Below are 21381 nucleotides of genomic sequence, written 5' to 3' on the forward strand. Positions count from 1 at the left end.
ATCGTGATTTCCTTCATTTTCTTTTTCACTCTTGTCTTATCTTTTTACTTATTTTTGTTTGTTTTTTATCTTCCGTTTTTTTTTTTTTATTATTATAATTATCTTTTTTTTTTTTTAATCTACCGAATAGCACCTAGCTTCGTCATAGGACGCGTACAGTCAACGTTTTTGACGTTTCCGTTTTTTTCTCTTTTTTTTTTTTTTTCCTTTTTCTTTCTTCCTTTTACATATGTATGTATATATGAGAGAAATCAAGCGTTTCTGGCTCCTCATAATTCAAATCGTGTACTTAGTTAGCGTTTATAATTGGATGACGCAAGCTCATCGCGTTAAAGTTATGAACGTATGAGCGTAATCGGTATTTTTCTTTCTTTTTTTTTTTCTCATTTTTTTTTCTTTTTTTCACTGCAGAAATATAGATAGATGATAAATCTTTAAAGGAGAGAGGTCTACAAAATATTATTTTAAGATAACATAATTAAAAATAAGATACATATTCGTTATAAAATATGATATTTCTCTCTTTATCATTTTCATGGAAAGTTATAGCGTACGTTTTTTTTTTTTTTTTTCTTTCTCCCGATCGCAAAACTAATCAGAGTCGAATTTACAGCGATTTTATAGTCGACGAAGTTAGACTTTTCAATCAATAAGAAACGATGATAGGCACACGATTAACTTTGATTTTACATCCCATGATAATATTCTATCTTATATAATCAAGAAAAGAGTATCGATTACATATTGAAATTATTGTCAAATATTCTCAATACTGTTCAATGGTTATGCTGCAACAACCGTTATTAGAATTTCATTTTCTAACGTTAATACGCAGATATAATATTAATTTTGTTTCTTTTCTATCATTCTGCAAACTCGACTCGGTCGTAATCGTTAAGTCTTGATCGACATTTACCAATAATAACGTTGATAAGAAACCGAAATACACTCTAATGTCGCCGTGACGATTTCAGAGAAAAAAATTAAAGAGAAGGAGAAGTTATTGCACAGTAAATGATAAACGACCATTGATCATCGTAAATACAATAGAAAAAATCTATAACGAATATAACAAGGACGATATGTTAATTGTTAATTCGAACTTAACAATAACCCATTGCATAGATCCCCGATAAAAAGATTATTAAAATACGCTTATAAAACGATTTATCTCTTAACGTAACATCGAATAAAATTGGACAATCGAATGGTAACAAAGAAACATCTAGAATATCGTCACGGCGATTTATTATTGCACTATCGTCCCAACGGATAGAACAAAATTTACTGCTGAGATTAACAATGTCGAAGATCGTGATCAATTGATCGATTTAGCACGTTTGGAGTTGCGTACATAAGTATATAATCGATCCTACGCCAATGTTCTCTTACCATTTCCTAACGCTTTGGGTTAGAATCTAACAATAAGTTTTTCCTTGTAGTGGAACAGGGAAAAAAAGTTTTTTTTTTTCCTCTCTATCTCTCTCATGCATTGAGATAACTATTGGTTAAGACGACTACTGGTCAAGGTTATTGTAACGGTCAAGATGCTAAAGTAGTCCTATGCCAAGAGGCATGCTGATGCTGATGTTGTTGATGTTGATGCTGATGTTGATGCTGATGCTGATGCTGATGATGATTCTGATGCTGATGCTGATGATGATTCTGATGCTGATGTTGATGCTGATTCTGATTCTGATTCTGATTCTGATTCTGATTCTGATTCTGATTCTGATTCTGATTCTGATTCTGATTCTGATGAGAGTTTTGATGTGGAAGCTGATGCTGATACTGATGCTGATGTTGCTGATGTTGTTGCTGGTGTTGCTGATGTTGCCTCTTTTGACTGGAAATAAAAAAAAGGATCGTTAAGTTATGTGTTCTCGAAGTAGTTGACATTCACGTTGAATGTTACTACGTATGTACGGTAGGCGTACCAAGCAATAACTGAACTCAAGGCTGCGCTATATTTCTCTCTATATTTGATACTACTAGAATGTATTACAAGAGTATCGCTTAATTATTAACCTGCTTGTAATTCGACGAGATCGAAAAGCAACGTTTCATTAAATCGTTCGTGTCTCTCATTAAATTTTCTATTTGTCCATATGAGAATCCGTAAAAAGAATGATACGTCATACACGTATATGCACTTATAATTCACTGTTGCCCGTATTACAAATTACCTATATATTTTGTCCTTTTTCTTTTTTGCTTTGTTTGAATACTACTTTTATGCAAGTTTCAGTTGGTAATACGCGAGAGAGCGAAATTGTAAGCAGTTCTTCACTGGCCTAGCCGCATTCAATAGTTTGTGGGACGTCCGCTATCTATGCGGGTCATCCGTATACGATCTGAAACGTACGTGACACTAATTCTTAGGATACCCGTTATAAATCTTTCAAGGTAGTAATAGTAGTAGTAGTAGTAGTAGTGGTAATAGTAATAGTAGTGGTACTACCAGAGAGATTTGACTTGTCGCGATCTAAAAATGTCGTCATTTCGAGAACGTCCGAAATTCTTATCGAAATCTAACTCACTTCGATATTATACGATATCTCAAATGTTATATCGCCCATCGTGTCGAATAAATTTCTATAAAGTTAACGTTTATTTTTTTCTTTCTTCCTCTTCTTTTCTCCTCTTTATTTTTTTCTTTTTTCAGTTTTAAGTCGACAAAAGTTAGTAGGGAAAGTTCGTCGATCGATAGCGCGAAAGTTGGTATATAATCAATCAAAAGAAAATGATTTATGTAGGAATACTAATACTCTCTTTCTCTCTCTCTCACACACACACACACACACAACACACACCATATACACTTTCTCTTTTTCTTATTTCTTTTCTTTTCCATAACTAAATTATGTTCACAATGGGAAAGGACTTTGAAAGGGAGGATCGAAGGTCGAACCGCATCCATCGTTTTACAGTATGCGCACCCATCGTAATAATCTATATGCACTCACCCGACATGATTTGAAATATAGATAACGGAGTTTCTCAGACGACACATAATCGTTCATAGTGGTAGGTCGTCGTCTCGTCGTAGCTTTGATAGAAAGGGTACAAACTCTTATGAAATATGAATTTCCGATCGAAGATAGTTGAAGAAAACTAGTAGCGGCTAGTCTATCGTGGGGGGCTGAGCGAATAAAAAGAGAAAAGGAAGAAAAAGAAAAAGAAAAGAGAAGAAAAGAAAAGAAAAATGATGGAAAGAAAAAGAAGCGGTATTTGTAGTGTCAATGTACTACTTACAATTAGAAGCCTTATTATTCTTTCTGGAAAAGGCATAAAGGCAACCTCTATGAATGCGAATTACGTCGTTCTAGAGCAAGAAACGCTCGAGTAACATAACAAATTCCATCCGTCTACTGAGAAATTAGAGAGAGAAGAGATCTTATCTCTTCGTAGCTAATTCATTCTCAGCGTTACGAATCTGGCAATCGTTGAAAAGAGAAATATCATTCGAGACGCGGAGTACCGTTTGTGCTTTTTAGAAATTCCCCCCCCCCATCTCTCTCTCTCTATCCCTCTCTCTCGTTTTGCACGACGAAGGTGCCTATATTACGAAACCTTCGTGGATCGATGTCTATATATATCCATGGGAAGGGTGCTCCTACTGGTCTCTCTGAGCTATTTTCAATCCACTAAAATCGCTAATATTTCGACCAATTATTTCGCGACACACACGCACATATGCACACACGTACGTACATACATACATACATACATACATACATATTATTGTGTAATAATAATAATATATATCATGTACGTATATATATATATATATATATTTCTCAATAAAATAACAATATTTAATAATGATAGTAATACAAACAATAACAATAACGATAACGATAACGATAACGATAACAATAACAAATAACAATAATAATAAGAACAACGATGATAATGGTAACAGTAACCAGAAATAAAAAAACAGTATAATATGTCAGACTGGAATGACAAGCTGTTGTAATTTAGTCGTGCGAGTATTTCGAGATGCAAAAATGTCGAATTGGCGTAGAAACTTGTATGTTAGGATGGAGCACGTGTGCGGAATGGTCACGTGGGTATAACTTGCTCGCGAAATACATCAACCCTCGTACTCCGAGATTTGTTTCACTTCTTTCAATGGGGGTAGATTAAGGGAGAGAAGTAACAGGCGCGAAGGGAAACTCTCTCTTTTTCTCTCTCTCTCTCTCTCGCTCTCACTCTTTTAGCGGATCGATCTATGTATATGGAGAGTACACGTGTAGTAGGAAGAGCGTGGGTGGCTGTGTGATCGTGGAATGGGTGCGTTCTCGGCTCACCTCGGCGAGGAGTGACGTGGTGGCCTCAGCATGCGAGAGAACGTGATCTGCGCACGTGCGGAGCAACGCTACCTCGATCGATCCTCCTCGCTGCAAAGCGTCGTCCTCGCTAGAACGGAGGAGTATCGGTATTTTCGTAGCTATCGGTGTCCCTCCTATAATTTTACAATACCACTACTAATGAGCTCGATCGGTTGGATGAATAAAGATAGGCACGCGCAAACTATTATCAAAACATTTTACCAAGAAACTTTTCGATATCAAAATGGTTCAACGATCGAATCGGAAAAGATAAATTGCGACGATCCCAACGTATGGTTAAAGAAAATGCTATCGTTTCTTTTCTTTTTTTCTTTTCCATTTCTCTTTGCACCCAAGTAGAAACATCTCATCGATTTTCTACAAGAGCGAATTATTCTCCGGAGAATTATTTTCTATTCTTCTTTTCTTTAACTTTTTTTTCTTTCTTTCTTTTCCGAATAAAAAAGAAAAACGTTTCGAACATGGGATAGATCGATGAAACTTGGCTTGGGTTGACGAGCCTAATCACATCGAGGAGCATTGACCAGAGAAACGAGTCAAACTCGATATGGCCGACGGACGAATAGATTCGTTCGTGGGGAATTGTTTATCGTCCATGGTTAAGAGTATATGATACGGGGATCGATCCGTTAGACCACTCGATTCCTATTGCCAAGGTAGAAATCTCAGCTCAACGAGGAGGTGGGTAAAATGCTCTTCGTGCGTTTACCGTCTCTTTCTCTTATTTTGTAGACATTTTCCCTTTGCCTTCTCTTCCTTCCTTCTTTTCTTTGTTGCGTATTATTCCTCAAGGCCGGCCGGTGTACAAATCCTTCCAGCCGTCTCGAACATAATTCATAACTTTATCGATCGTGCAGAAAACGAGAAAGAGAAACAGAAAGAGAGAGAGAGAGAGAGAGAGAGAGAGAGAGAGAGAGAGAGAGAGAGAGAGAGAGAGAGAGAGAGAAGAATCAAGTACAGACGTATATGTAACGTCGATGAGACTAGCAAAGGATATCCCGTAACGACGATGGACGATCGTAAGAACAATGAACGACTCGTGGGCGTGATAAAAATACATTTGCAAAGGAGTGTATCGACCTTCTTCATCGACCATTCCTTCCTTCTCCGTATTACGATCGTTCAAGGCCTTCCTATCTCTCATTTCTAAACAACAAAGTATGATCATCCGTTGGATGCCAATTCGATCATTCGTATCCGCATAATAAACGATCAATTTTCCATTTTGTATTCCGAAAATAGAAGATCGCGAAATCAACGAATACTTCCTTAAATCATCATCTTTCCGATCTTTCTTTCTTTCTTTCTTCATATCTTCCTTTCTCTTTTTTTCCTTTTTTTTTTTTTCTAATCCAAGAGTCATCTTTATTTTTTTTGCATGTTCTACCTTCTTGTAGGAAGTACTACATCTTGTGTACCTGAATAGTCTTTACATACTTGTATCTATGCATGTAGGTAACGAAGATATCTCATTCGTGTATCCGATGTATGTACTTAACTCGTATGTAGGTACATTTTCGAGCTTACATCGTATATCAAAGAACGAACACCGAGTAGGATTCGGAGTAAGTAAGTACCAAGAGAAATAAGGAGTTGCTCGGGGAGTCGAAGCAGTAGTGTAGTATCAGTGGTAGTAGTTGTAGTAGCAGCAGCAGCAGTAGTAGTAGTAGTAGTAGTAGTAGTAGTAGTAGTAGTAGTAGTAGTAGTAGTAGTAGTAGTAGTAGTACGAGTAGTAGTATGAAGTACTCGAGCTTACGAGTCGCTCGACTTCGTCGTTCACTGAGAGACCATTGACCGGGAAGGCGAGAAGGCACGGCGGCCGTGCTTTCGAACCAATTCCTTCTATCCACCCGCGAGAACGGTGCTCTCTCTCACACACACATACACATATACATACATAAAGGCAACCACACACATACACAGAGAGAGAGAGAGAGAGAGAGAGAGAGAGAGAGAGAGAGAGAGAGAGAGATACACCGATTCGCTTTTAAGGAGCGTTCATATCGCGATGTACTTACACCTGCGTAAAGACAACCTCGAGTCGATATCCTTTCGGTAACTAAGGTAACTCAATGCTAAACTCTCGATAACCAATCTGGAAAATTATTTTCTTCGAATCGGATAAAGTTAAAGATAGAGATGGGGATAGAGATAGGGAACAGCTTAGCTAACACATAGAAAGAAGACAGAGAAACTATTCAAGTTGCTTAGTCGTAACGATCTTCTCTTTTGCACGATCGGTATTTAAAACGTTTCTACTACGGTGCAAGGACGGTAAAGCTAGACAAAAGTATCTCTTGTTCTGCGTATTTATGTTTGAATGTTAAGTGGCATTAATGAGAAAATTTCAATGCAATATATCGTGCATGTGATAATAAAATGACATATTTAACGTACGAATATATATATATATATATATATATTCATTAAAAAAAAATCTGTTCTATTATTGATCGTACAATTTATTTGAACTCGAATTGCAAAATCGTGAATATTTAAAATAGAGAGAAAAGAGAGATTTCGTTTCTTTTTTTTTTTCTAGTAGAAAAGAATGCACAGAATAAAATATGCAAGTCGAATACATACCTATGCACTATCTACTTTCGTACATATATCCATACATACAAGTAATGAGTAAATAGTAATGAAATATGTAAAAGGACGAGGCCAAAGTTCTACGTTGTAATTCGCAATATCTTTTGCGAGTATATAATTACATCGAATTGACAAGAAATTTTTTCTCTTTCTTTTCTATTTATTCTATTTTTTTTGTCGTTTAAGAGTTTTTTTAAGTGTAGAAAAAAAGAACGAGAGAGAGAGAGAGAGAGAGAGAGAGAGAGAGAGAGAAGGAGAGAGAGAGATCGGCCATTCTGTATCTGGTTACGTCCTTTCGCAAGCTCCCACGTGGTCTCGTATCTAGTTACTTTTGAAGAGTCTCCTAACTTTCGTGACCTCGGACCAATGACCTGCCTCGGCTATATAATCGACGTCATCGGCGATATCACGAACAGTTGAGTAACTCGAATGGCTTAAATGTTCTTCATAGATCTTTAACGTAGATGAACGGAAGAGTGAAAGAAATTAGAAAAGAAAATAAAAAAGAAAAAGAGAGAAAGAGAGAATGAGAGAGAAAGGAATACAGGAAAGGGTGCATAATAAGAAAAAGAATGGATACTTTTACTCTCTTCCTGTTCTTCCCATTTGCTTATTTCCCTTTCTTTCTCTCTCTCTCTATCTCTCTATATATATATATATATATATATATACACACACACACACACACACACACATACACACATATATACATATTTATCTATCTTTTTTCTTTTTCTTTCTCTTTCTCCTCTTCTCCCCTATTTACTTCCATTCTCGTGATTCTCTCTCTTTTTCTCTCTCTCTCTTTTTAATCTCTCTCTCTCGGCTCTCTCATTTTCTCTTTCTACGTGGAAACGTGGGCGTGGACGTGGGCGAGGTAAGCCTTCAGGGCCGGCCAGGCATCGACCGATCCAGCTGGACGCATCGTAAATCCTGCCGGTTTCGTGTTCGTGATGGTAAGCGTTATGGTAACCGACCCTGGCCGATCCAATTTTTCCACCACGAGTATGGAGGTAAAGGGGGGTCCTTTACAATCATGCTGATACATACATACACCTTTTACGTGTATGCATCTTTTTTTACTCGTATGTGTGTATGTGTGTGTATCTGGTATGGTAAAGATTTGACCGATATGAAGAAATTTCCATTAACCCGTTCCCTCCTAACTAACTGCCCTCTACCTTCCCCTTCATCCTTCCCACGTTTCGTACGTCGAGATAAATCTGCATCATTCTCCCTGCAACAATTTCAACTCGTTTGCTGCGTTTCTACGTTCGGATTCGCTAAATATTTTCTCTTTCACGAGAGATTCATCGTTCGGAAAAAAATGCAGAAAACCAATAAAATTGAATAAACAACAAACAAAAAGAGTACAATAAAAGTATAAAAAAGGGAAAATAACAAAAAGAAAGGACAGACAGAATAGAGAGAATGAAATAATCAAATAAACGAAGGTATGCACTTGTGTTCATTCGTTATTCACCATATTGGATCGCTTTTAATGAAGAGCAATACAGAAGGGGAGGATGTAGAGAGGGTTTTGGAGAATATAAACGAGAAAATCAATATGAAATTGAAACTGAAGTTGAAGCTGACGTTGTGATTGAAATTGTAGTTGATATTGATGTTGACGTATGTAGTTGAAGTTGAAGTTGAAGTTGAAATAGAGGCTGCGTTGAGTCGCGTAATAAGGAGGAGAAAAGAAGGGAAGAAAGGGTGCAAAAAAAAAAAAGAAAGAAAGGACAAAAAAAAAGGGAGGAAAAGAAAAACGAGAGAAAAAAAAGAAGGAAATGAAAAAAGCAAAAAAGGAAGAAAAAATCCGAAGGAAAAGCTTGCCCTTTCTTCTTCCTCGCGAAGAACTTATTAGCGAAAAGTTCGCCGGAACAAAGTTTCGAGCGGACAAAAACGGTCCTTGATTCCTGTTTCCCGTTTCCCCTCGTCGTCCCTCTACACCCCCTCCATCCCCCTCTTTTTCTCTCTTTCTCTCTCTTTATGCCTGCGGCTTTCGAAAGCCCGTCGTTGTGCGATCGATGAATGCTCGTGTCGTCACATGAGGACCCTCCTTTAATACCTCCCTCTTTCTCTCTTTCTCTCTCTCTCATCCCTCTCCCCCTCCTCCCCCTCTCATTAAAGCCGTCCGCCCGTCGCGCGCTACGCGGAGAGTAGCATCCTAATGCTATTTACACAAGTGCTCTGCTGGAGCGAAAGGGCGTACGTACAAAACAGTTCGGCGCAATGTCGACGTACCAATACATATGTACGAACACATGCGTATTATGCTTGGAAAATATAATGCGTATGCGTGTGCATATGTGTGACTTTGTTTGCAAAGAATAGAAGGGGATTTATGGCTAAATTTTCACTTTTAGCAATTCATTCTCTATTGTAAACAATTACTTTTCACAATCGAATCGTTGTTGCGTTTTTGAAGTATGTAATCTTTTATGCGAATTGTTGTTGTTGCATTTTGAGATAATCCTTTATGTAAAATGTTATTTCGTAAGATATGACAATTTGTGGGATTGGATGATTATGTCATTCTTATCGAGAAAGTTGATAACAATGTATGTATGTATGTATATATATATATATATATGAAAAAAGAAGGAGAAAAACAGGAAAAAAAAGAGAAAAGAAAAAAAAAATTTAAGTCGATACTCGTAATGATTTCGATAAAAATAGCTCGTAACATTTTATATGGGCCATCCTGTATACAGAAAGATCCCGTCAACTCAGACTTTACGATCTAACCAGATTGCGCAGTAATCCGTTATTTAAGCTTATTCGCATCGTTCTCCAACTTCGGTTTAATACCGTACTACGTAGATGAGTCTTTGGACTTTTCTAATCTTTTTTCTTTTTTTTTATATATTTTTATTTTCATTTAACTTTCTTCCATTCCAAGTAAAATCACTTGGGACCAGGGAGAGAAAGAGAGAGAGAGAGAGAGAGAGAGAAAGAGGATTCCTCCGTCTCGTACTTTGCGTTTAGCTCGACGAGTAAAACGTCATTGCGGGGTTGCTTTTCATTGTCATTGTCCAATTTGAAAATGCGATTCTATGAATCTGAAATATTTAGTATTTGTTTGCGTAAATAAGCGCGAAGCGCGTTTGTCTAACGTAGGACGAAAAACGAAGCGTTGACCTAGTTTTCTAAAGTGCCAATGGCCGATCGCAAGACGGTACTGCTCCTAATTAAGAATGGTCTTTATTGTCAATTAGCTATCAGGAATTAACGTTAATGGGAAAGGGGCAATTTGAGATGGTCTTAAAAGATTGCCCGCTGTTGGCAATGGTGCTTGCTACTGCTGCCGCTAAGAACGAGAACGAAAATCGATATCAATGGGTATTAGGTATAAAAAAGAGACAAAAGGAAAAGAAAAAAGGTGGCGAGGTGAAGTGGAGGAGGGTTAAACGAACGAATCGAATTTATTTTCTCTTTGATGATGATAATGCAAGATGGCCGACACGATGGCCGAGAGGAAGGAGGACTGACTCTCTTATGGTTGGTCACGCGAAGAACGCGAAGAAAAGGTGTGAGAGAAATACAGTACGAGTGCAAGACCGTTCCGATCTCCGTTTAAATAATTTAGCAGTGGCCGTATACGTATGTTGATCGGCTCGTTATAAGCGGGTTGACAGGTCGGAGGTGGAGCAGGGCCGGTAACGCCGCCATTGCGTGGTGATATTAAAATGCAAATGATCACTGTCACCGACGGCGCTTGTCGCAGTATTTCCTCTCCTTCTCCGTGAAATCGCCAGATATTCGAGACAGAATATCTCTCTTTCTCTTTCTCTCTGTCTCTCTTTGTCACGTACATACACACATACACTCTCCTTCGAGCTGTATGCATAAACCATCGCGAAATCCCAAATAGCTGTTTCTTACGTATCATATTGAAGAAAAGAAAGATGATGCGAGGGATAAAAGGAGCAAACGAATTATTCTCGTACGCGTCGCGACGAACCTTTATGTACTTCAATATTGTATAATCTGATGTTAAAGAAATCTTGCATAGCATAAAAAATTTGAGCCACGCATTATGACACCATTTATTCATAGTCAGAGAAAGAGGGGGGGGGGGTGAGGAGAGAGAGAGAGAGAGAGACGAACGAAGATATTTGATAACGTTGCGAAATAAGTGAATGCTTCACGGTCACGTATCAGGCGATAAAACAATTGCAGAGGACGGTGTATCAACTTTCGTAGATTCTACGTTTAAAAAGCCTAGCAGACTAGACGACCTAATATTAACTGGTCTTCGTATTTTTTTGTTCTAAATTGAGAAAACGGATATGTGTCTAGAGAAATTGACGACGCGATAACGATAACGGATCGTTGATAATAATTGAAAAAGAAAAGTAAGATGGATCGTATATTAGAGAAAATATTACCTGCCAAAAAGGGGATGCCAAAGTTGCGAATCATCCGGCGAACTCGCTGTCGAACTTACTTCCGGCTCCTGTTTGAGCAATCCAGTTCGTACCCTGAGTAATGGCGGATAAGGGCTGGAGCGGCGATTGCTAGAGAGATCGATGGGCGCCGGCATCAGTGTGCCGATAGGCTTGCAACTAAGCTTGGGCCTTATTTGCGTACCGTTCCTGGTACCGTTGTTGTTAGCGTGACTCGATCCTTTGTTAACGCCATTGCCGATCCTGGATTGGACTTGTCGTGACCTGGAGACAGGACCTTCTCCGTGATCGAGCACGTGTTGTAGATGAGTCAAAGATATCACTAATAAATCTGGATCTCTTAATAGATCCGGCCTCGTTAACGCTTCTGGTAATCTTAATTCCGGTCTCGAGGTTAAAAGTTTTGGAATTTCAGTAGCCGGTGCTGCGGCCAAAGCTGGAAGATAATCGCGCGGTACTAAAAGGGGATCAGGTATTAAGTGACCGGACGTTTCTATCAGCTCTCTGAGTTGACTGGCTGGGTCCAAGAGTTTGTCAGTGCTAGTCGACGTCGCGTAAGCTTCTTGATATTCAGCCGATTGCATTCTGGATCGTACTAAAATTTTATGATAACCTGCCTGTTTTCTTAACCGATTAATCGTCCATTCGGCCGACATTGGCTTTTTCACCGCAGTACGATCGTTTACGAAGAAAGTACTATGGATATCACCGCTCGACATCGGTCTTCCTGTATTCTTTATCTCTTGGTTCTGAACGTTCGGATGTTCGTGGAAGGTTCGTACCGTTCTACGCGTACTACCGTTGGATCTTTCGTTATCTTTGGAATAGTCCGATCGATTAGTCATATATTCGTTGGATCCAGGCTCGGATCGATTCGACGTAGTTTCCCTGTTCTTATCATAATCTTTATTCTCCAGACAACTTGGAGACGATAAGATACCCTTTAAAGTCAAATCGTTCTTGGCATCCTCCGAACAGGACACCGAACAAGGTGGGCTAGGTAATAGTCTTTCCAAGTACGCCGAGGAAGGCCTTTTGGAGGCAGGCGAACATGGGATACCACTAGGTTGGGGCGAAACGACGGTACCGCGAGATCTAAGTTCCTCGAGGACCTGCTCGTCAAAGTGTTCCATGTCCTGATACTTACACTTTGCTTGAGCTTCGCTACTTCGACCGGAACTATTCCATCCACTGTCCGTACGATCCTTAATACTTTCTATAGGAGTGTTTCTATCGTCTTGATTATTCCTAGAATTCGATCTACGAAAACAGCCACTATCGACGCTATCGTAAGCTAAAGAATCAGCTTTTTGTCTTCTAAGATCCTCTAAGACTTGAGAATCGCAATCATCTTCGTCGTCCTCGAGATCCCTCTCTTCCTCCTCCTCGTGTGGGAAGTCAGCTTTTGGAAAATTGACCGTACTTTCTGGCGATTCCACCCTGTCCTTCGTTTTCGGAGACGTCGAATTCGTGGTTGATTGCGAATTGGATACGTTGCGATAACGATAATTCGGTATGACGATCGATAAGCCAGGAAGATTTCGAGGTAAATTCAATGCTTGACCACGGACATCGAACGATCTCGTTGACGAGTAATCGATCATGGAACCTTTCAAAAGTCTTTCTACGTTTTCTGCTTGAGAATCGGGGGATCTGCTCGACGAAGAACTTTTCGAAGACGGCCTGGAGGAAGGTGCGATTAAATTTTTCGTTCCCTCTTGGGGATGAGCAGTCGTGATGGAAACCGAAAGTCCTGGAGTATTTCTGAGAGCTTTCAAAATCTTTGAACTGCTACTGTAATCAATCTTCGTTGGTTCGTCGGGTGCTTCCTCATCTATTTCGGATACGTTCATAGCTACGTTGTTTTTCCATTTGTGAATAGGATTTGCTTCGGACTTGGAACGACTGATACCACCGTCAGCTTCTACCACTTTGCAAGATTTCATATCGACATTATTCTTGCAAGCGGCGAAAGTAGGCTCCTTCGATACGTGATTCTTTCTTTCGTCGATGCTCGGATTACAACGTTCGAGTATCTTTTCCTCGTGTACCTCCAACTGATCACAATCATTAATATTATCATTATTCTCAACATTTTCCTTTTGATAATTGGATATAAAGTCTGTCCTTGATTTACCCTTTACCGCACTAGGTAAGGCAGGATCCAAGTCTTTGCTCTTCTTATCGCTAATCTTCTTTTGATATACGTTCTCGCTCAAAACTAATTCGAAAGTTTTCGTGGAGTGCATTGGTAAGTCGGCACTGGGCGTGTCGGTTGCTAAAACGGGTGAGGCTGTGGCATCTATCATATTTAATATGTCTTGAATACCCTCCTTATTTCCTCGACATTTTTTGCTATCGTCATTAATCTCTTCTTCCTCCGCTTCCTCCTCCACCTCCTCCTCTTCTTCCTCCTCCTCCTCGTCGTCGTCTTCGTCTTCGTCGTCGTCGTCGTCATCGTCGTCGTCGTCATCGTCGTCGTCGTCGTCGTTGTCGTCATCCTCATCCTCATCTTCCTCACCGATATCTTCATTTCCTCTTTCGTTATTCGGATTTTCGTCCTCTTCTCTGTCCTTCTCATCATCGTTGTAACTATCACCGATATCCTTGTCATCGGCAATGATCTTATCACTCGTTTCTAATAGAATACGATGGTGATGATCAGGTAGCTGAGATAAGTGGAGATGTTCTAGGACCACTCGCGGCTGATAGTGTACATCTTTTTGCAATTTTTCGATTTCGTTTTTATCGTTCTCCTTTTGACAATCCTTCGTAGTGTCCAACGCGAAGGAGTCGTCCCTTTTTCTCTCATCGTCTTCGTTGTCATCCTCCTCGTCGCTCTCATCCTCCTCCGAACAAGAGGCTCTTCTTCGATCCCTATCCCATTCCGCCATAACTCGGACTCCATTTTGGAGATTATCCAATGGGAAATAATCCTGCGAATATTTCTCGTCGTTCAAAAAATCTTCGTACCTGCGTTTCTTACCGATCGTTTCCTTATCGATTAAATTATTATTTCTGATAGTTGCGATTACGGCCTCGCCATTTTCTTTCTCTTCGTTCAAGCTCGAACTCGAAGACGTACACGCCGGTGTCGTCTTCTTTTCTTGATTCGTACCAAGACCGGTGGAATACATGTTGGATGTCGTTCTCGGTATCGAACGCCATCCTTGCGCGGTTTTCGTTAATTTTATACGATTTCTCTTGTCGTAATCCTCGCATCTAACCTCGACTATCCTCTGTTCTCTTTGAGAGGCCCAGAGGAATATCGGGTTGACCTTTGGTCGTTTCTCTTCCGGTTCCTCGGAAGGCTCCTTTCGAGCGTGTTTTTGATGTTTCTGATGATGATGATGGTGATGATGATGGTGATGATGATGATGATGGCGTCTTTGACGTCGGGGCACTGTGCCCCGTGCAGGGGCCCCGCTCATCACTCCATGCAAAGAACGGTGGTTACCCCGCCACTCGTCCAGCAAATGTTGACTAAAACTCACCAGTATTCTACCGTTATTAGCCTTGTTTTAAAATCGCTTGCGTCTGGTCTAATCTCTTTCTTTCTTTTTCTCTTTCTCTCCCTCTCTCTTTCTCTTTTCTTCGAAAGATAATCGCACTGTGTTCCTATTCCCGATGCACTTTTGCAGCCACTTCGAACCTGTCTCTTTGCTTAATCCGGCAACCGTCAGAGTTTCAACGTTGCACAACCTTACGTGGAAATCTTCCTCGAAGAGTTCTTATTATCAGAGGACATCTATCGCATCAAATACGTATCATAAGAGTTTAGATCGTCGCATATCGCGTACTTGGTAAACGTACTTGTTTGTAGCTTCGAACGATGACATTCGTTCACCAATCGCATCGCGCGCATCCGTCAGCTGGACATCGATTTACACTTCTCGTACCAATCGTTCGGCGTTCAGGGACATCGAAAGCCGCATGTGCGAAAGTCAATGACCGATCATTGATTTTTGATCGAATCAGCTCTTTCGTAGCTGCGATGATATCGAGGAAGATCGTATCGTCGTGTTACCGAAACTATCGTCCCCATCGAAAAAATTAGGAATCGCTTTAGCTTCGTCGTAACGATCCAACTCTTTCTCTGCTATGCACGAGAAAGCTTCTTCTCTACGAGGAGTTCGTTGACATCCGGCAGCAGAGCGGTCGACCGTTTCAGAGGACGTACTTCCTATACTCTCCAGGTACACGCCAACGCTGATGATGCTGCTGGGGTCGGCGACGTTCATCTGGCTATCGAACCGTGACACGTAGACACAGAGAGGGGAAATAGAGAGAAGGAAAACCACCGACGCTAACGTCGATCTTCATCGAAGAGATTCAACGGCGTCGATTTGCATCGAGCTTTCGGCGTCGACTCCGCTGAGAGAGATAGATAGATGGAGCGAGAGCGAACGAGAGAGATAGAGATAGATAGAAAGAGAAAGAGAGGGACAGACAGATAGAGAGAGAGAGAGAGAGAGAGAGAGAGAGAGAGAGAGAGAGAGAGAAAGAGCTTGCAACTGGCAGCACTGTGTTCGACCAATTCACCTCAGCCCAAGCTCTTCTTCCTCTTCTTCTTCCTACGGTGTAGGTAATAGAAAGAAACCTAGCTCGACACTGAATAATACCAGGTACTAAATACCCAAGTAATTGCCGTGAAAGGTCCTAAATACGTCTTTTTCAAATCCTTTTGTATACCTGAAAGAAATAATACTTTGGCGTGAAACGGTACTTGTTCGAACCGCACGACGTGGTGTCAAGTACGATAATACTCTAAGAAATCATTTATGTTTGAAACACTCACGTTATCCTTGACCTTGAGTTCCGATATGAAAGACGTATTAAAAATTTCACGTAGAAGGATTGTCATCTATGACATAACGTCGTGGGACGCACGGATGCCGGTTATACATCGTTACGCGCGGTCTCACTGCCTGGGAGCTACTGGCTGTGCCTCCTTGTTGCCTTCCTCACCACCACCACCGCCACCATCACTACTACCACCACCACCCCCGCCCGCGGGATCGTGATACAGGAACGTCTCTATTCCCTGTACCTCGTTTCTTTCTTTTTCCATCCTCTCCCCATTCAAATCAATTTCTATCTGTTCAAAATCTTTTTCAAAATCTCTCCGCCATCCAAATAGAGAATTTCCATATTTGTTAAAAACTCTGTAATAATTTTATGTATTCGATACATCAACATAATTTTATTTATTCATTCACCTTTCATAATCGAAAGAAATAGCTAATTCAAATATTATTCGGTCTTTCTTTTAAATATTAATCGATTTACGTCATTGAAAAAGTATCGAGCCTGGTTTTGTTTATATAATCGTAGATGATTAATTTTAAAACATAAATTAATGACAATGTAAATTAATACACGTACCATTGCAATTCAATTTGAATTCAACATGTTTTTAGTTAAGTTAGGTCAGTTTAAAAAAATTCATAATTAATTTTTTAGAAGAATAAAGTCTAGGTGGGATCGTTATGTCGATGGAAAATTCCGTTTGATATGCTTAAGGCGACGAAATATCTTGGGTCGATACTGTCTACTCTTACCCCTTACTCCGAGCCGGTCGCTCACGACCGGAGCACCGACCATGGAATGAGCCGAATAGGAGGAGTAGAGATAGATAAAGAGTGAGTGAGCGAGTGAGTGAGTGAGTGAACGAGCGAGCGAGCGAGCAAGCGAGCGAGCGAGAGAGAGAGAGAAAGAGAGACAGAGAGTGAGTAAGTGGTGAAGAGAAAGAGGAGAGAGGAGGAGAGGTAATACAGAGCGAAAGAGTAAGAGATAGAAAGAGACAGAAAGAATAAGGATAGAGGGATGGGGGAGGGGAAATACAACCTGTATATATGCATACTCGCGTATACGTACACGTATATACATCGTATATACACCGAAGGTAAATTCAATTATAATGGCGTCAAACGGCGTACCATGTTTGGATGATTTTGTTATTACCATTTGTATCTGAAACTGTATCGTATCTTTTACAATCGTATAATCTTTTTCGAATTAAGGAAAAAAAAAGGAAAGAAAAGAAAAGAAAAGAAAAGAAAAGAAAAGAAAAAGAAAAGGAAATAAATAAAATAAAACGTATCAGGAACAATTCTATTATGGCGTCGTCTATACGTACCTACTTACACGAACAGCATTCGTACAATACGACTCTTGCTAATGCCACGAAAAAAAGTTGGTAAAAGATTGTCGGTCGTGTTGGCACTTTTATACCGATTTTACATTTACTGCGTCACGACTCTAGGATAGTCGTGTTAATGTGTCTTCGTAACTAGTTTGTTTGTTTGAAAGAGATAAAGAGAGAGAGGGGGAGAGAGAAAGAAAGAGAGAGAGAGAGAGAGAGAGAGAGAGAGAGAGAGAGAGAGAGAGAAAGGTAGAGAAAGAAAGAAAGAAAGAAAGAAAGAAAGAGAAAAAGAAAAAGGGAGGAATAAACACGTAGAAACGTGTTAAGTGGCTCAACGAAGGAACTGCGCTTCGAACTCACCCTATGTCCTCCTACAGGAAGAAGAAAGGAAAACATAGAGTGTTGTAAATGTTAGGGGGATTTGCGGAATGAGAAATATCGTAGTATAAAGCAAGAGAGAAATATTTTAATTAATTGAATAATCGGAAAAGGGGAAAGATGGATAGAGAAAGAGAGAGACAGAGAGAGAGAGAGAGAGAGAGAGAGAGAGAGAGAGAAAGAGAAAGAGAGAGACAGAGAGAGAGAGAGAGAGAGAGAGAAAGAGAAAGAGAGAGAGAGAGAGAGAGAGAGACAAAAATTTATTGAAATGCAACCTAGGTGCATTTCCAACATGGCTACAATAACGTCGATACCGGTTCATACTTCCAATCCAATTTCATACTTCCGCTCTTTCCATTTTTCGTCAACGAAAACGATATGTCCTCGCTCTTCTCGTCATCGTCGCCCTACACGTCGAAACGATTCTCTTTCTTCTTCTTCTTCTTCTTCTTCTTCTTCTTCTTGTTCCTCTTCCTCCTCTTCTTTTTCCTCTTCTACTTCTTCTCTTTTTCTTCTTTTTCTTTTTCTTCTTTTTCTTCTTCTTCTTCTTCTCTTTTTCTTCTTTTTCTTTTTCTTCTTTTTCTTCTTCTTCTTCTTCTTCTTACTTGTTTCTTTTTTCCTGCTTTTTTGTAGTATTTTTCTCTTTTTCGTTTTTTTTGTTTTATTTTCCTTTTACGCATTCGCGGTGTTCGTGGGGGCCGCGAGGTGAGCCGCACAAGGTCACGTGGACTTCGTCCGCCATTGAACGAATGTACTTTACGTAGAAAGGAGACGTCACCGGGACCTAAGAGATTCGCGCGATACTCGCGACAATTTTTTTCTTAACATGGCCAATATGATTCCTTCGTACGAGAATTTTACAGAAGGAAAGAATTAAAGAAGAAGAAGAAGAAGAAGAAAAAAAAAAAAAGAAAAGAAAAGAAAAAAAAAGAGAAAAAAGAAACATCCGTTTAAACAATATGATCTAATAAAAAAAATCGATACTTTGTTAAGAAATTTTTGATTGATTCGAAAATGTTCTTCTTTTCTTTTCTTTTTCTTTTTCTTTAGTATTTACGTGTACTGGAGTTCGAATTCCACTATAGGTAAACTTTCTGATCGATTGGTTCGGTACAAAGTAATTAATGGGAAGCATTTCCTTTTTCTTTTTGGATTGTTCTTTTTCTTTTCCCTTTCTCTCTTTTTTTCTCTCCCTCTCTCTTTCTCCCGAAAATCAATGTTTCCGACTATCTAACTTAAGTTGGTAGTGATAAAGTCGGTTACATGGCTTCCATCAGGTAATCCGAGGGAGTTGGTGTAAGGAATCACAAGAGTGTATCTGGATAGTGATATAGGATACACCAAAGCAATGGCTATACAGTTACCATGCGGTTTTTATTCGCTTCTTATCAAAGACATTTGAATATATTTGCATTTCTTAGAATCGAAATTCATTGTTACGTAGATACATTGATATTGTATAGAATAGATTAAGATAGAAGATATTACGACAAACGATATTTTACATGTTGGTATTATTTTCAATTTTATCAATAAAATTTTTAAAACTTAGATTTACAAAGGAATATATATTTTTGATAAAACATTCAAGGAGAGCTCTATATTACCGATCGATAAAACTTTGAAGTTTGCTACATTTTATCCTAGAGAGCGGACTGAATCGTAAGAAATAATTGCAAAATTTCAAAGACCGCAGAAACATACGAGAATGACCAGTTGAAAGTACGAGGATAAATAAAGAAGTTGGAGAAAAAAAAATAAAAAATACTTTTCGTATGATCGAATTATATTTAAAAATATTTTTAGATAATTCAAAGATATTTATTGTTGGTATTTAAACGAATACTTTGCGAATAATTCGTCGAAAACGTCGACGATATCGGTTTTATCCAAATTGTACGTAATTTTAATAATTGAAAAAAAAAAAAGTATTCGAGATAAAACCTATCTTTTTTTAAGGGCATCTTTACGAATATTATTCTTTTCATACAAAGTTCTCTCCGTATTATTGTATAACCAAATGAAAAAAATTAAAATATTCTTATGAAATTCAATAATAACTTTCCTATTTTCCATGTAATTTCGAGGAATTCTCAAAAACAATGGCTTACGTCAGTAACAGTCGCCTCATACAATTTTTAACTATTCGATTCATCGTATTCTAATTTCCTTCTCTTTCCAATTTGTTTTGTCATATATTCTGTTTGAATATGTTAATTTATGGATCTAAATATATGTTCACTTCTTAGAAATAATAGTTGAATTAAAGCTGTTTATCACCTTTTGTTTCTTATTTTATGAAAAAATTCAAACGTAATTCCTTAAATTCCTTTTTTCTTGAATTTTTAAAACAAAAGCTTTATTTTCTTTGACAAGAATCATCTCTAAAAAAATGTTGTTTCTTCAATGATACAGTTTGTATTAAAAATGAGAACTTTAACTCATTAATCGAATTGTTCATTATCGACATTTTTCACAACTACACGTTTGATCGGTTTAATCACTGGTTAAATTTATTATACAATGTTTTTATTATCTTCGAAATCGAGTCTTGAAATACTTTGTTTTGAACTGTTCAACGACCTCGATTTAGAAGAGGAGGTGTAATACAAAAGTTATTTCCATCCGAAAACATTTTGGATCTGTCTTATTATTTATTTCTTAAACTTATGCGTCAGAGTGAGAGTGAGAGAGAGAGAGAAAGAGAAAATTATATACATTTAGGAACGATCAACAATTTCAAGTTAAACAAAATTATATAGACGTAGTAAATTTATTTGCTTAAAAATTCAATGAACTGAAAATTATTTTCAATATTATTATTATTTTTTTTCTTTAGATAAAGAATCGATCGATTTTTCAATCATGGCATATTTTTGTCGATTATCGGAATTTTTGTTATGACGAACGTCCTGCATATTGTAGTTTTTATTTTAAGTAGAGAACGAAAAGCATGCACGAAAAAGTAAGAAAACGCGGAAGGAATTTTCAACGTTTGTAAAGATCTATGAAGATTAAGCCGAACGATGATAATAAACTAGCCAGCAGTGCGATTCTCTAAATATACGCGGACAATGATTAATACTCTTGGCCGAGAGTAAAATAAATATTAAAAATCTGCGTCGAAGTTTAAACGTTTTTCAAAAATGTATTTGCTTGATGTTGTTAATGGTTGCGTTATAAACAAGTCACAAATAAATGAGTTTTTTTGCTTTACCGAGATTACAACTTCGATCTGTAAAAAACAATCTAATTATTGCAAATATATGATTATGTTTATAAATAAGTTACAAATAAATGGTATACTACGATTATAATTTATAACTTCATTCTGAAAAAAAAAGAGAAGAAAGAAAAGAAAAAAATGTGATTATTGAAAATATACTGGAAGTATGCTCGATGATAATCAAGGTTTTTTCCTACATGCGGGAATTTTTTCCTTCTTGATACCACAGCAGCCATTCGAATACTTTGAAAGTATTGATTCTTACAA

At 38.4% G+C, this 21381-nt stretch overlaps 1 protein-coding gene across 1 annotated transcript in view; it reads right to left on the reverse strand.

Moving 5' to 3' along the window:
- The window catches only part of LOC122628609, a 44736-nt gene extending 28421 nt beyond the window's left edge, over nucleotides 1-16315 (reverse strand). Inside the window, exons 1-4 of the mRNA XM_043811048.1 lie at nucleotides 16164-16315; nucleotides 11348-16057; nucleotides 4317-4425; nucleotides 1568-1846 (exon numbers count right to left, since the gene is read on the reverse strand). Of these exons, the coding sequence (XP_043666983.1) occupies nucleotides 1568-1846; nucleotides 4317-4425; nucleotides 11348-14796 (3837 nt within the window). The 5' untranslated portion in view covers nucleotides 14797-16057; nucleotides 16164-16315. The remainder of the gene's footprint in view (nucleotides 1-1567; nucleotides 1847-4316; nucleotides 4426-11347; nucleotides 16058-16163) is intronic.
- Nucleotides 16316-21381: the final 5066 nt, after the last annotated feature.

This window comes from Vespula pensylvanica, chromosome 4 (assembly GCF_014466175.1).
Source record: "Vespula pensylvanica isolate Volc-1 chromosome 4, ASM1446617v1, whole genome shotgun sequence".
Taxonomy (NCBI): Eukaryota; Metazoa; Arthropoda; class Insecta; order Hymenoptera; family Vespidae; genus Vespula; species Vespula pensylvanica.